Source organism: Corvus moneduloides, chromosome Z, assembly GCF_009650955.1.
Source record: "Corvus moneduloides isolate bCorMon1 chromosome Z, bCorMon1.pri, whole genome shotgun sequence".
In the NCBI taxonomy this organism is placed as follows: domain Eukaryota; kingdom Metazoa; phylum Chordata; class Aves; order Passeriformes; family Corvidae; genus Corvus; species Corvus moneduloides.
The window spans coordinates 53,853,616-53,868,051 of record NC_045511.1 but is presented as its reverse complement, the minus strand read 5'-3'; the positions used below and the strand labels follow the sequence as shown (position 1 = coordinate 53,868,051).

General features: G+C 37.2%; 1 protein-coding gene across 1 annotated transcript in view; it reads right to left on the bottom strand.

Annotated features, from left to right (window-relative positions):
• The window catches only part of PCSK5 (proprotein convertase subtilisin/kexin type 5), a 227,857-nt gene that overhangs the window by 16,665 nt on the left and 196,756 nt on the right, over positions 1 to 14,436 (bottom strand). The window contains exons 25-27 of the mRNA XM_032096054.1: positions 8,263 to 8,305; positions 7,319 to 7,461; positions 5,980 to 6,180 (exon numbers count right to left, since the gene is read on the bottom strand). Of these exons, the coding sequence (XP_031951945.1) occupies positions 5,980 to 6,180; positions 7,319 to 7,461; positions 8,263 to 8,305 (387 nt within the window). The remainder of the gene's footprint in view (positions 1 to 5,979; positions 6,181 to 7,318; positions 7,462 to 8,262; positions 8,306 to 14,436) is intronic.

The following is a 14,436-nucleotide window of genomic DNA, read 5'->3' as shown; positions in this document are numbered from 1 at the left end:
ATGTATTACTGTAAGATATTAATGGTGACCCCAAAATTAATTAAGGAAAAAATGAGTAACATTTTATTTTCAATTAACACAATCCCCATATTTACTTTATTTTTGCTTCAGTCATCTTCCTTTTAACTCCCAATGTTTTTTCAATCTGCTTTTAGAGAAAAATTAAGTGAGTTGTCAGAAATATTCAGGGTGAAAATCAAGGGTTCACAAGGAAACAAGTATGGTCTTCTTCACATGCTTGCCACTTATTCTGAAAAATGTAAAACTTATTTTAAAAAAACAAGCTGAAACTCTCTAAAAAACCTGAGGACATATGAGCAGAGATATGGCCATATATAAAGAAGCATGCCTTCTGGTATAAAAGCATTTGAATTGCCTAATAGTCCCTCCTTATTTTATTCAGAACCATAACAGTGTTATAAGAGTACTTTCTAGTTTCTCATCACCTTTTTGCCATCCACCTTGCTCTCTCTACCTGTTCCTTTTGGAGAATGGATCTTTAGGCCATGTAGTGCAAGCAGGAAGTGTTCAAACTGGCAAAAGATGGTTTATTTCCTTCAATTTAAATCTCATTTGTTCATGCATTTCTATGAGTAAAGAGGGGATTTAAAACTTTTCACTTTTGGTTGCTATCAAAGTAGGTCTCTTGTGTACATTTGTAATATCCTTAGCTCCTATATATTAACTCCTGGTAATATCCCTAGCTCCTATATATTAATTCCTGAAAGGATTGTATATTTACAATGTATTTTGTTATTGGACCATTGTACAATTACTTTAGTGAGGGATGCAGAAGGGAAGGCAGTGCTGTTTCTTACTGCGAGTGTATTCCTTTTAGAAGGTGTCTAGCTTTTACACTGTGTAGCAATATGTGATTTGAATGTGATCCAGAAGTGTGGCTTAGTTTGTTAGATTTTATTCTGTGCATGGCACTGCTCTTGTAAAACTAATACAATCATGAATAAAAAGCCCTAAACAGGTTACGTGTCTCCATGAGGTAATTGCAATTATATAAATATAGTAAAACATATTGAAAACAATATACATATGTAATAAAATGGTAGACCTCTCCCATTGTGAAGACTTACGTGAACTGTATATTTAAAGAAATTATGGGACTGCTGGGAAGTAAATGACACTCCCCAATAACCATTAGTTATCAATCTAGTTGTTCTGTAACAGCTGTATAATTTTACAAACAAATAACCAGAATATGAAATTGTCATGGATAAGAACATATTTGATAATGGATCATTTTTGCTTGCTTCTAGCAACCTGAAATTTCACGTATGGGTGGTGATTAAAATGATCTTCCACTTCTTCCCATGATGATGTAATTCTGCACCCTAAATGCCAGAACATTTTCATGTTTAAAAGACTATGGCCCATTCTCTCCTACTGCTGATTTCTCCCCTGTCTTCTGCATAGCACATTCCTTGTTTTTTTCTTCCCATATCCTGAAACCCTTATATGTATACCTGCAGAGCTGCATTAAGGTCCTTTTAAAGCCTGAATTGCTTTCTCTCAACCAGTATGTTTTTACTGATTTTGTTTTGCTCTGTATTTAGGAAAAGGAAAATGCAGTTAGTCAGTGGTGCGTTTGGAAGGTTGCTCTTATTATTGGAGGTGGTAGGTAATGGTAAATTGCTACTATTTATCTGTGTGTAAAGAAACACATATTCCATCACTAGAAATATTTCTCATTCCATACCTATTTTTTTCCATTTTTAATTTTCATTAAAATACGGCATACTAACCCAAGGAATTACTATAGGGTGCAGCCTTTTAGTCATCTGGCAAAACAAAGACCTCTTCATAATTTGCAAAATATCTAATCCAGTTAAAAGGGGCTCTGTACTCGCTTGGTGAATTAAGCTTACACTAGTGTGTTTCCTGGCTTCCAAATTCATTTAACCATCTGGCATATGAGATAAAATACAGATGTTTCATGCTAGAAACCTAGAGTTTAGTTGTTGGGGGTTTATTCCTTTCTCCTTTTCTTGGCTTGCCCTGTCGTTTTAAAAACCTGAGTAACAGACATTTTCTGTTGCATTATTTCAGACCTGAATATGACCTTTTAGGGATTACTGATATCAGTGGAATAGCTTGCACAGCAGAATATACCAGCAATTTATATATATAATTTTAAATAGATTTTCTTAATAGAATGTTTTGGCTGCTGGAGTGCTTGCTCATGAAAATTGTGGGACAGGTCTATAATTTATCCTTGCATAAAAAATGGAAGTGAAACCTTGAACATCATTGAAAATAGAAGTGTATTCCACATTCACAAAGGTTTTATTTCTAACCTAAATAGACTAGTCTCTCAGCTTGCAAAGGAGGGCAGACTCTGAGTCGTTTTCTCCATGGCAGGCTCTGATGTATTGCCCTTTTAGTTATGTTAGCCTTGGAACCACCAAAACAAGAATGTTTCCCAAAAGTCACATTGTTCCACATGGTATGTCAACATACTCACTAAACCCACAGTGGAACCCACTGAATTCATGTGGCTGAAAGAGCCAAAGAGAAATTGTTTCATTATTTGTAATACAGTTCAAGGTCTAATACCTCAACTCCCAAGTAGTACATTTCTAAAGAAAAAGAGTAAATAAAAGAGTAACATAGTAAAAGCTGATGTAAACTATTAGATTTGGAAATTTTGTCTATCTTCCTAGTTGTGTTGTCCTCCTGCACTGTCTGAAGCAGGCCATGTACTGAGGATGCATTTGGTGCTCTCCTACCTTTGCTCCCATGGCAAGGACAAGGTTGTTTATTTAATGCCTGGCTCCCCAGACCCAGCTCAATCCCCCAAAATGGTAGGACTGGTAATCACCTGGCCTGTATTCTTTAATCAGATTCTTTAATTCAGGCCACTGAAGATCAGAGGCAGCTCTGCCATGGTGCTGCACTAATGTAAATATTTGAGGGTGCTGAGGACACAGTGTAAGAAGCTTATATTGATGAACAGCCAGACAAGATGCGAGTCAAAACCCAAATCTCAGCCACAATCTTTCCCACATCAGGCTGGTGAAACTTGTGAAGTTATTCTAATATCCCCTACAGCCTGAACAAGCTACTTTGATTATGCCTGTTACGCTGCATGACAAGCTATCCGTAGAAAATGACTTTGACACCAGATGAGACAGAAGATATTTTGGTAAGAAAAAGTAACCCTGAATAAACTCAAAGTGTATATAAAAAACCTAAAGAACAACAACAGAAAGGTAAAGTGGGATAAAATATTCCCAGATACATTTGTCCAGAGTAGGTGGTGAAAGATTTGGAAAGATGCTATGATTTTGCCCTCAAGTATGAAAGAAAAATTATTTTCTCTGTATATCTGTATATATTGGGTATATCTTTGAAATGTATAATGGAAGAGAAGGAAGCCCTACAGATACGCTTAAAATAAGCTGGAGAGGGATCATTTGTTCTTAACCCAGGATGTTTTCTGTACAGGTATGAGAGCCAGAATATTCACTGATAGTAAATTTCAGGAAGCAGAGATAGGTTTTAATTTTATCCATTCTTGTACTAATCCTACAGAATTGTATAGACAATGACAGTGACTGTGTCTCCTAAATTTTATTGATTTTCAGAAAGCTTTAGATAATTAAGAAAATAGTTGTGACAGATTGTGAAACACAGGAAGCTTTTGGTTGTTTGCTTTGCTTTTTTTCCCCTTTTAAAATGATCCATATGTATTAAAATATTATCAGAGTGTGAAATGCACTGCAGTCTCTAACCAGGAACAACTCTATCAGCATGATGCACTGCTAGAGCTAACTGTGTTTTGGTCATGCCTGCCTAAATCCTGTATTTTTTGTTAAGGACCTTTAGCATGCAATAAGAATTTCCAATATAGATGGTACAGTTGGAAATCTGGACTCAGCTGACATCTGCCCCTTGAATGAAATCATCAGAAGAAATGAGTGAGTGATATTCTAGCCAAAAAAATCAACGATTCAGGTTGCATTGTTTTTTAAACAATGAATGTTATTTTTATGAGAACTGTATGAACCTACAGTATCTGAATAAGGAACTCCAGAAAATGTCAATAAATGTAGTTACTAAAGGATGTAACTTCAATAAGCACAGTGGCAACTTCATTACTTTTTGACTTAAGATTACTCCTATTGGGAAGCCTGGAGAAAAAAGGCTCAGAACACCATCAACTTCAACATCACTTTCCCAGCAGTTACATGGTACAGCAGCTGCCACACTGGAGGAATCCTGGCAGGGCTATCCAAGAGGAACTGTCCCATCACCAGCTGCAGCATGCATTCTGTGACTTTGGAGCAGCCATTAGTGTTCCAGCCAGTACAGCTCTGAGTGAGACATATCAGTTTGAAATGTCCCAAAGACAGATGTATTTTTACTACTGGAAGGAAAGAGAAATGGTAAGCAAGATGGAGAGAAAGAAGTTTCACAGCACAGCAATGTTCAGTTATGCAGACTGCATCAGATGTCTGCTCAAAAGAAAAAAGCTGACAAGAAGTCACTGTGTTTAACAGTGTGAGAAAGAGATAATCAATAGATAGACCAGACTACAGATGTGATCTTTTTGTGGCACTGATGTAGATATAGTCTTAAAATGAGAAGATCCCAAACTTGCTTCTGTGGATTAAACGCAAGGAAATGCACGTAGGAGATCAACTTTCTATTAATATTCTTCTTTTTAGGTCTCTCTGATATTTTTTTGAGGTGAAGAAAGATTATTGCTTTTGACGCATCATTTCTCCAACAGATAGGTAATTAATAGAAATGGTCAATATCTTTTCTGAAAGTATTAACTACTGTATTTTAGTTTCTAATGCAAGATCATATTGGTCTAGGGATAGACCAATATAATTCCTGGATGTGCTTGATTCAAATAAAAACATAGGAACCAGAAGAAAATTTTTACTTGTTTCAAAAATGCATCTTAGAGTCTTTTGCTCCATTCAGCAAACATCCCTGTCAGATACTTTTCATGTGTTCTTAAAGACTCCTAGTGATATAAATCCCTAAACTTTATAATAGATTTTACTACTGTTCCATTACAAAATTTGAAAGTCCCCTTTTTTTTCCAATGGCACAGTTTAATTTTGTAACATAAACATTTGATTGTTCTTTTTATATTGACATAATGGGAATGACAAATATTCTATATATGCCCTCTTCATTTAAAACTTTTTAATAAGAAATTTGTGACAGTACTAGGTTGCATTTGGAGATGGATAAGAAGGAAAAAAATATTTAAAATTATTACAGTGTTCCTCTCAACATCTCTAAATAAAAGCAATTTCCTTCCAAATAACTTCTGGGTTTTTGGGAGCTTTTTTGGAGTAGACAATTGTTTCCCTCATGCTGTAGATGAGACCACCAAGAAAAAAGTAATTATTTTGTAAATGTTGTGGAAATGGCCAATGTAGGACCAGAATGTCAGAATGTAGCCCTACAACACATATTTGGTCTCTCAGAAAGCAGAGTATATCTACACAGAGAAAGGAATAAAGAGATGATAGATTTTTTCACGTCACACACACACAGAGCCACATAATATATTATTTTCTATTTCCTCCAGCTTATGTTGACTTCTCTGTAGGGAACAAATAAACAAATCTGGTCTAAAACATGACCTACGAGGCACCTAGTTGTTTAGATAAGGAATTCCCAGTAGCTTAACCTAACACCCATCTTTTATCTTTTTCATACTTTTATCTTTTTCATACTTTTATCTTTTTGTCAATTATATTTTTAATCTTTACTCATATAAGATAGCTGAGAAACACCTACGTTGTATTGAAATGTTATGCTATTTGCAGGATGATGAATTTCAGTCTGTGAAACCAATTTGTTTGGTCAGCATACTTTTAAAATTACAAGTTTGACTAAAGCGCAGTTTCAATCAATCTACAAGATCTTGCTCTATTCTTTCTAAATTTTGTAGTAGTCTTCAGAGAAAGAGAAAAGATTATGAGTTCTGTTTCAGCTTACCTCTCCAGAGCTTCCAAGCTGGCAGAGAATTTCTTGGGTTCAGGCACTGCCCATGAGATAGTTGGAAACTGCTTTTGCACCCAGTACAGTCCTTGTAACTGTACCCAACACAGGTTGCACAGCTCCTGTGGCAAGGTTCGCACTCTCTAGAGATGCCGCCAGCAAAGAAGCCATCTCCACACTCCCTCACACATGTGCCGTCTGCAACAGAAACAGAGCCTGGAAGGATAATGACCCCTGCCAACCCCTCTGTCTCCAGCAGAAACGGTTTAATGGAAAAACCCCAGTATGTAAGAACATATGAAACTTTTTGCAGCTATATAAACTCCAATTTTTTATCATGAAATCTAAATTCAGTTCAGTTGCATATGAGAAACTTCATAAACTTCAAACTAATCTGCATTTAAATCTAGCTTGGCTTTAATCAGTATGCTAAACATTAGTACATACAAATCTAGTAGAAGTCCAAGCCTGGGTAAAAGTTTTGTGGTTAAGTCCCAATACTTATATTGTCTCAATAAAAAATTAAAGACTAGACACCCCTAAGTTTTTTAAATATATGCAAATTTAGACATATGCAAATTTATAGGTTCTCTAGTTTCTGCTGAGTATGAAGTTAAAGTCAGGTTTAAATCTGATTCAGATTAAGGATTCGCATACCTCATCAAAACCTCTGGAAGTTGTAGAATTTATGGCTTTTTGAGTTTTGTCTGATTTCAATGAAAAAAAATCATAGACCCACAACTCACCCAGGTTGTGACCACAGAGTTTTCCATGAGTGTGGTGCCACTACTGGGCACTTTCAACAGCCAATGCAAGAAAACATTATAACCTCAGGAATTCCTGTGATTCATTTTTGGGACCATGTCTGAACCAGAGCTGCCTGATTTATGGCTTCTTAATAAAGCTAGGCGATTCCTACTCTTGTGTGAATCTGGTGTGGAATTTAGTGGTTTTAACTGAGCTTGTTTCAGAGTGTTTAGAAGTCAAAGTAAAACTAGACTTGCAAATAGTAAGGAAACATTTAAATGTCTTTCTGTAGTTAAAAAACCCTCCTTTCACAAAGTCAGAATCAAATACAAATTTTTTTATGTGGCCCGAAGAGTTGAAATTTAAGTATATAGACCTTTTGAACCAAATTACACTACTGGGTAATATAACCACCTTGCATTAATGCAAATGCCTGATTCTGCAAAGAGCTAAGTCCCCTCAGCCTCTGCTCTCTGCTCTAAACCAGATTTTTGAGTTTAAGAGTTTGGATCCAGAGTATTTTTCTGAAGAGAAGGTCTAAAATATTTTTGTGTATTATGCCATACTTTGTACTTTGCACTTTGCTTACCTGAGAGATAAAAGCCTTCCTCACATGAGTCACACCCATCCTTGTCACAGCTATCACAGTTGCTAGGACAGTCTCTACACTGCCAAGAATTTTCATCTCTGTAGGTATTTTCTGGACAGTATTTATAGCAATGCTGCTTATACCTGTAAAATAAAGTAGAACATAATTAGTAAGTTTCTTTTGAAGGTCACTGAGTTTGTTTTCTCTGTGTTTCTAGGGATGGTAATGGTAAAGCTGTATTACCGTAATGAACAGAAATTATTCCTCTAGCGAGGATTCAAAGTGTATTTGTGGTTAGGTTGTTTATTCAACAAGCAAAGTCATGTTTCCTTATCTTAGGATTCTTAAGTGTAATTTATTTTATTTTATTTTTTAAAGATAGGCAGAAACCCAAATACATGCTTCATTAAAAATTACTATATCGTGATTGTAAAGAGATGATTGCTTTTAAAAACATATATTCCAGTGCCATTGTATTTGTATACATAGTCAATACAATCAATTTTTTTTTCAATTTTTACAGAGATCTACTAACACTCTCTTTGAAAAGCAGTAGAGTTCTTTTCGCTTCATTTAATTTAAAATTTTAATTAATATTTTATTCCATTGCATAAAGCCTGTACATTTGTAAGTGTGTCTTATGAACTTCATATACCACAACTAGACACAACAAATCCATGTGCATTAACTTTTTGACACTTTTTATTCCATATTCCTCTCCTCTGATATGCAAAGGTCCCACCAGTCGGTAAGTTTTAACAGGTCTCAAAACTAAATGGCTGGCTAGTTTTCCAACTTTTCCCAAGTATTTTTCCAAGTTACAGTTTTTCAGACAGGCAATTTAAAGGATGAGACAACATACACAGCACAGATTCATGTAGTGAAGCGCATATTTTTGCTTCAGGAAAATGTGTAGTCATGAAGAGCTATACAGCTATACTTACATGTAATAGTTTTCAACACATGTTATACAAATTCTTGGATCATCTGAAATGAAATAGATAAAATTATGTAAATAATTTTCAGAGTGAAAACCAGAATGCCAAAAAGAACTTTTGCTACACCATTTTTATGTTAATATTTCTTCCAGAAGAACAATTAAAGCCTAACAAGAACATTGTTGTCTCTGAATCTCTGTTCACATTTATTTTGAGATTAAATCTTCCACAATTTGATCCTGGCCTGTATTTTCATAGTAACCTGTGGCTTTTTAGTCCTCAGCATAAACCAGGTACCTGGAAGGAGCTAAGTCCTTAGGAAGTGTTGATCTGGAAAGCAGAACCTTCACAGGGGCTCAGGGTGGGTCAAATGCACTGTTAAAAGGAGACTGCAGCTTACCTGAAGTTCATCCTATAGGTTCATCCTATTTCTTTATTTGTTGCAAAGATAAGTTAAATGCTTTTGACACTTCTAAAAGCAGAGTTTTCAGAGATCTAAGTAATCAGCTTAAATTTTAAAATCCTGAGCTAGACAAGGACATATCTATATTTGGAGAGGGGGTAACGGTAGAAGAGGTGGTGGAGAGGGAAAGCCTTTTGGGTATACTTTCCCACCAGAAAATTAATTTTTGTATTCAAAACATTTGTTAAATGAACCAGAAAAGTGTTATGCAACTTTTAAAACTGTTAAAGTTACGGATTTGACTTCAAAAATGAAGAATATTTTCTATAACCTTCCATTATCTTCTATTCACTATTTCTTTCAACTTAACCAAGGCAGCAGAATGGAAGGAAACATAACAACCTGGGTAAACGTATTTATAAAGAGAATCACAGAATCACAGAATATTCTGAGTTGGAAGGGACCCACAAGGATCACTGAGTCCAGCTCCTGGCCTTGCACAGCACCATCCCCGAGAGTCACACCATGTGCCTGAGAGCTTTGTCCAAACACTTCTTGAACTCTGTCAAGCTTGGAGCTGTGACCACTTCCCTGGGGAGTTGTTCCAGCAACGAACCATGCTCTGGGTGAAGATCCTTTTCCTAATATCCAACCTAAACCTTCCCTGACACAACTTCAGGCCATTCCCTTGGGCTGTCACTGGTCACCACAGAGAAGAGGTCGATGTCTGACCCTCCTCTTCCCCTCACAAGGAAATTGTAGACTGCAACCAGGTCTCCCCTCAGTCTCCTCTTCTCCAGGCTGAATAAACCAAGTGACTTCAGCTGCTCCTCTTAAAGCTTCCCCCCCAGACCCTTCAACATCTTTGTGGCCCTTCTTTGGATGCTCTTTAAGAGCTTAATGTCTTTTTTATATTGTGCTGTCCAAACTGCACACAGTCCTTAAGGGGAGACTGCACCAGTGCAGAAGTTTCCCTTGTTGAACTTCATACAGCTAGTGATTGCACAGACCTTTAATTTGTTGAGGTCTCTCTGCAGGACCTCCCTTCTTCTGATGAGTTCAATAGTTCCTCCCAGTTTTGTACCATCTATGAACTTCCAGCCCTACATCCAGGGCATTTATAAAGACGTTGAAGAGCACAGGGCCTAAGATGGAGCCCTCTGGAACCCCACTGGTGACCGGTCTGATGTCATCCCGTTCACAATCACTCTTTGTGCCTCATCCCTGAGCCAGCTGTTCACCCATCCCATGATGTTGTTTATCCAGCTGCATGCTGGGTGTTTTGTCTGGAAGAATACTGTGAGACACCATGCTCTTCATTTCTGGGAGAATTGAAGAAAACACTACCTTCTCTCCTGAATCACAGAATCATGGAATCAATTAGTTTGGAAAAGACCTCTGAGATCAATGAGTCCAACTGTTGACCAAACATCCTGTCAATTAGTCCATGGCACTGGGTGCCATGTCCAGTCTTTCCATAAACACTTCTGGAGACAGAGACTCTACCTCCTCCCTGGAAAGTCCATCAGGTCTAACCACTCCTTCTGTGAAGACATTCTTCCTAATGGCCAACCTAAACTTCCCCATGTGCAGACAAAAACTATGGCTTCTCATCCTTTTGCTAGCTGGCTGGGAGAAAAGGTCAACCTGCACCTGGCTACAACTCCCTTTCACGCAGTTGTAGAGAGTTCCCCCTGAGAATCCTCTTCTCCAATTCCAGCTCTCTCAACTACATGGGGTTATTGTGCCCAAAGCACAGGATCTGGCACTCAGTCTTTCTAGTGTCTTGAAATCTCTTTTCATTAACCTTGCTCTTTTTGTTGAAATATCACTGGTACTCATGTGAAAGCAGGAGTAGGCAGTATTTCGAAGGCTCTATTAACCTCTTCATTCTTTTGGTGAGGTCCCTGATCTGGGCCCCAAGGAGGCAGCAAACTTCCCTGAAAAGAGGATCTGGTCTGCAGATGGTTTAGATTATATTTGTTCTAATGTATATTTTCTTCAGTAATTCCAGCAGAGTGACTCAGCAGTTAACATTTCTTGACTGTTTTGATTCATGAAGCTTCTGAACTGCAGATCATTGGAGTAGAAATACATGCTTTGTTTGTATATTTAATTTTAAAAGTATGTTTGCTCAGTGGCTTCTGAGCTAGGTGAACTTCTGGTCTGAGCCAGTAGTTTTCTTCTGTGCATGTATTTCTGTGGAGAACTTTAAACTAAAATCTGTAATTTCTGTACTTGCAGAACTCATGGTTCAATCTCACATCTTAAGCTTTTCCAGTGATTTTCCCCCAGCCTGGATTTCAGAGAGGAAGTAGTTTTTTCTTTCTCAGAAAAAAAAAAAAATCAAAGAAAGAAAGTTTTTTCAATACATGCACCTTGTATATTCAATGTGCAAGGAAATTCTCTTTTACCTACACCGTAGGAAAGACAATATACTCTAATGTGATGTTCTGCCTACACTGAAATGTCAGGACTGAAAATCAGAGAACAGTTCCAAAACTTTCAGGGATTTTTTTTTTTTTTTTTTTTTTTTTTTGCACAGGTTGCATACCACAGTAGCTTGTAGAAACAAATCTTATTATCTGCAAATCTAAAACCCCTTCTGCAAGACTAACCTCTTGCAGAAGATTTACTCTGAGATAAAAAACTGTCCTTGTCATAATTTTGTCTTGAAAGCAAAAGTCTATTCATCATCAGGGATGGTTTGAAGAAATGAAGTTTTCCTTTCTCTTTCTTAGGTTGCTGTGGGAGCCAGATCAGTTTTCACTCATTTATCGTGTAATGATAAATCTGTAAGCCTGAGTCTGTTCACAGTGCTGCTCTTTCAGCTGTCTCACACTTCCTTAAATCTTCTCCAAATACTTTTGTTCTCACTCCTGCAGCCTTATAAACTCTATGTTCCTCCATTCCACTCTATAATGGATTTTGTTGGTCATTTGTGTACTATTTATTCTCACTTTCTGCTTTTCTAGTTTTATGTTTGTACTTAGAACTTATAACCCTGACCAAATTAAATAGTTAGGTTCTGGATGACCTTTGAGAGTGGCACAGGTTTTCCCCCGCTCAATCAAAGAGACACACTTGGGTCTAAATGCTTTTTGGTGGGCTTTTATTCTCAGGGACACAGCTCCTTGGGTTTTCTCAGTATTAATTTCTTCTGTAAGGCATCTTTGAAAGAGAAAAGTCTTATAACTTTACTGAACATTCTTCTCTCTGCACCCTACTGAGGAGTACTTCATTCTCAGTGTTAGCCTTTGAAAGTAGTCCGAGTGCAACTGTTGTAAAACCATGTCATGGTGCTCACTGTAGAAATCTGGGTGGATCATATTTTGTATTTTGCAGCATGGAGATGAGGTATTCTATAGGAACCCGTTAGAACTATTCATATCATAAGATATTTTTCCTTCTCAGGTTGGGTGAGGTGAGTGGAAGAGAACCCACAAGTAATTAAGAACTGGATCAGGAAAGTGTGGCTCCTTGAGCACACTGGCAGGAAGATTGCCACCACAAACTGAGAGAATGCCTGACTTGCACAATCACTTCTGAGAGGATGACCTGTCCTCTGTTGATTCCAATGAGTTTATCAGTGGTCGACGTCAGCTCCATGCGCTGCAAATATTTACCTCCTCAATGAACCAGGTGCTCGTATTTATTTAGCATAATTTGTTAATGGTGTGGCAAATTCTGCCTGTGAAGTGTATGTATGCGAGTCAGTAGATACGGCATATCAGAGAAGTTTGTCGCCTTATCACCTTCAAAGGTACCCAAATTTTGTGTCTGTTCATTATGCAAGTGCAAAAGGGCATATGTAAATGGTATTATTACAGACGGAGCTGAAGTTATTTCAGAAAACACTTTAGCCCACGTGTTGTATTTTAAACATAAGAAATAGGAACCAAGATTTTTATGTTCTTGCAAATCTCTGAAATTCTCTTGGAATAATTACTTTAAGTGACTCAGAATCTACAGTTTTACCTTATTTTTTTCTCTTGTTCTGAGTGTTGGCTCCTAGCCACGGGCTTTCTAAAAAGGAAGGTTTGACTTTGAAGAAGGTGTCTGAAATTCATTATGGTTTTAGAAGTCTGGAGAAAATATGAATGCTATTCTGCAGTTATCTAAATATGTAAGTGAACTTACATTGAGAGGTGGAAGGTAAATGCTGCAATGGCATAAAGAAAATCCTCTTCCTTAGTATTTTTTGCAGCAAAAATTTCTCTTCCAAAGCTGCTTTTGTTGAGGAAAGTGGATTTAATTTTGTAGACTTCATGATGTTTACTAGCACCCACCAGAAAAAAAGACATTAAAATTTAATCAAAAGCCGATGGTCAAGGTAACGAAGACCTGCAGTTCCCATCTTTCTGCATCAGAGGGAGCCATCGTTCGTTGCGGCTTTAAAAAGTAAACTCAGCATGTCCAAAATTGGGTTATAAGAGCTGAGGAACCAAAGGTATGAAGTATCATAAAGACAATTTTGGCACTGTGGACCTGTGTAGTATCCAGCACATTTTCTTAGATACTTTGTCTGTCCAATACTGTGCCTGTGTTTGCTTGCACAGAAGTAGGGATATATTTGATGTTTTTAAGAATTTAGAACTAAACTTAGGTACTGAAGTCACCCTTAAGATTTGGCTTGTGCCTGTGCAGGAGTCTGCCTTTCAGATCTCGTGAGAAGTTGTGCACAAGGATGCCAATTGGGTTCGTGTGGCATCAAGCAGAGTAAAAAGCAGCCCAGAGTATGTGGGCAGGAGAAAGTGGGGAGGTGAACCCTAATGTGCATAGCTGTTGTTTGGACACTGTGTGCGCAAAGATATAGATCTTTCTGGGATTATGCTTTCTAAGGCAGTGTTCCTATTAATGTATCCCAGGACTTGTCAGTGTCTGCAGGTAGAATGGTATATGTGAGCATTAAAGATTTGTTACATCCTTAGAATACAAGTGGCCTCTGAATTAATGAAGTGAAAGAGAAAGAAAATAATTACCTGAATTTAAAAAAAAGTACCTTTTGTATTTTAACTACATAGACTTGCCTGTCATTGATTAAGTCTCTCTCTCAGAGTTCCTATCTTTACTCTTAGTGTTGATACAGCAAAGAAATATAGCCACATTGGTGCCCTAAAACAAAATCCACTCCAAACTTGAAGGAAACCAGACAGATTTGACTACATTCCTTGAGGATTACAGAAGATCTTACAAATAAACATTGTCAATATACTTTAGAATCCTCACACCTGGTGAAGAATAACCTGCAGTGCTACTTATTGGGTGGGTTTTACTTTCTTCTCTTAAATGCCTGATATGGAATATAACGTATCAAACCGTTATAAAAGTATGATACCTCTGTGTTAATCTGGATGTATTGTCATTACTGATCAAGAAGAGAGACTGCCCAAGCAGACTTTCTCTATTCTGTTGGCACGTGGCATAATGCCAGAAGGAAGCAAATCTTATTAATTTTCCTATCTGCACAAAGCAGTACAACATTGCCTGAGACTGCAGGTGGTGGTTTAATCTATTATTTAGTGCCTTGTGAAAAAGACTTTTTGAGCAAAACTCTTTCAGGCTAGTAGGACAACAGGCAGTTCAGTTATCCTAATATGATTATATATCCCTCCTGAAAACTAGACTTCTGTCTGCAAGAAAAGAGAAAAATATCATAATCCTTATTATTTGTGGACAGTAAGAGAATCACTTGAATTTTGCTGCTCCTGGTTTAGAATGTAATATCATCCATTTTAAATAAATAAAGCTTCTATAAGTGACCCTGTGCTCAGTAT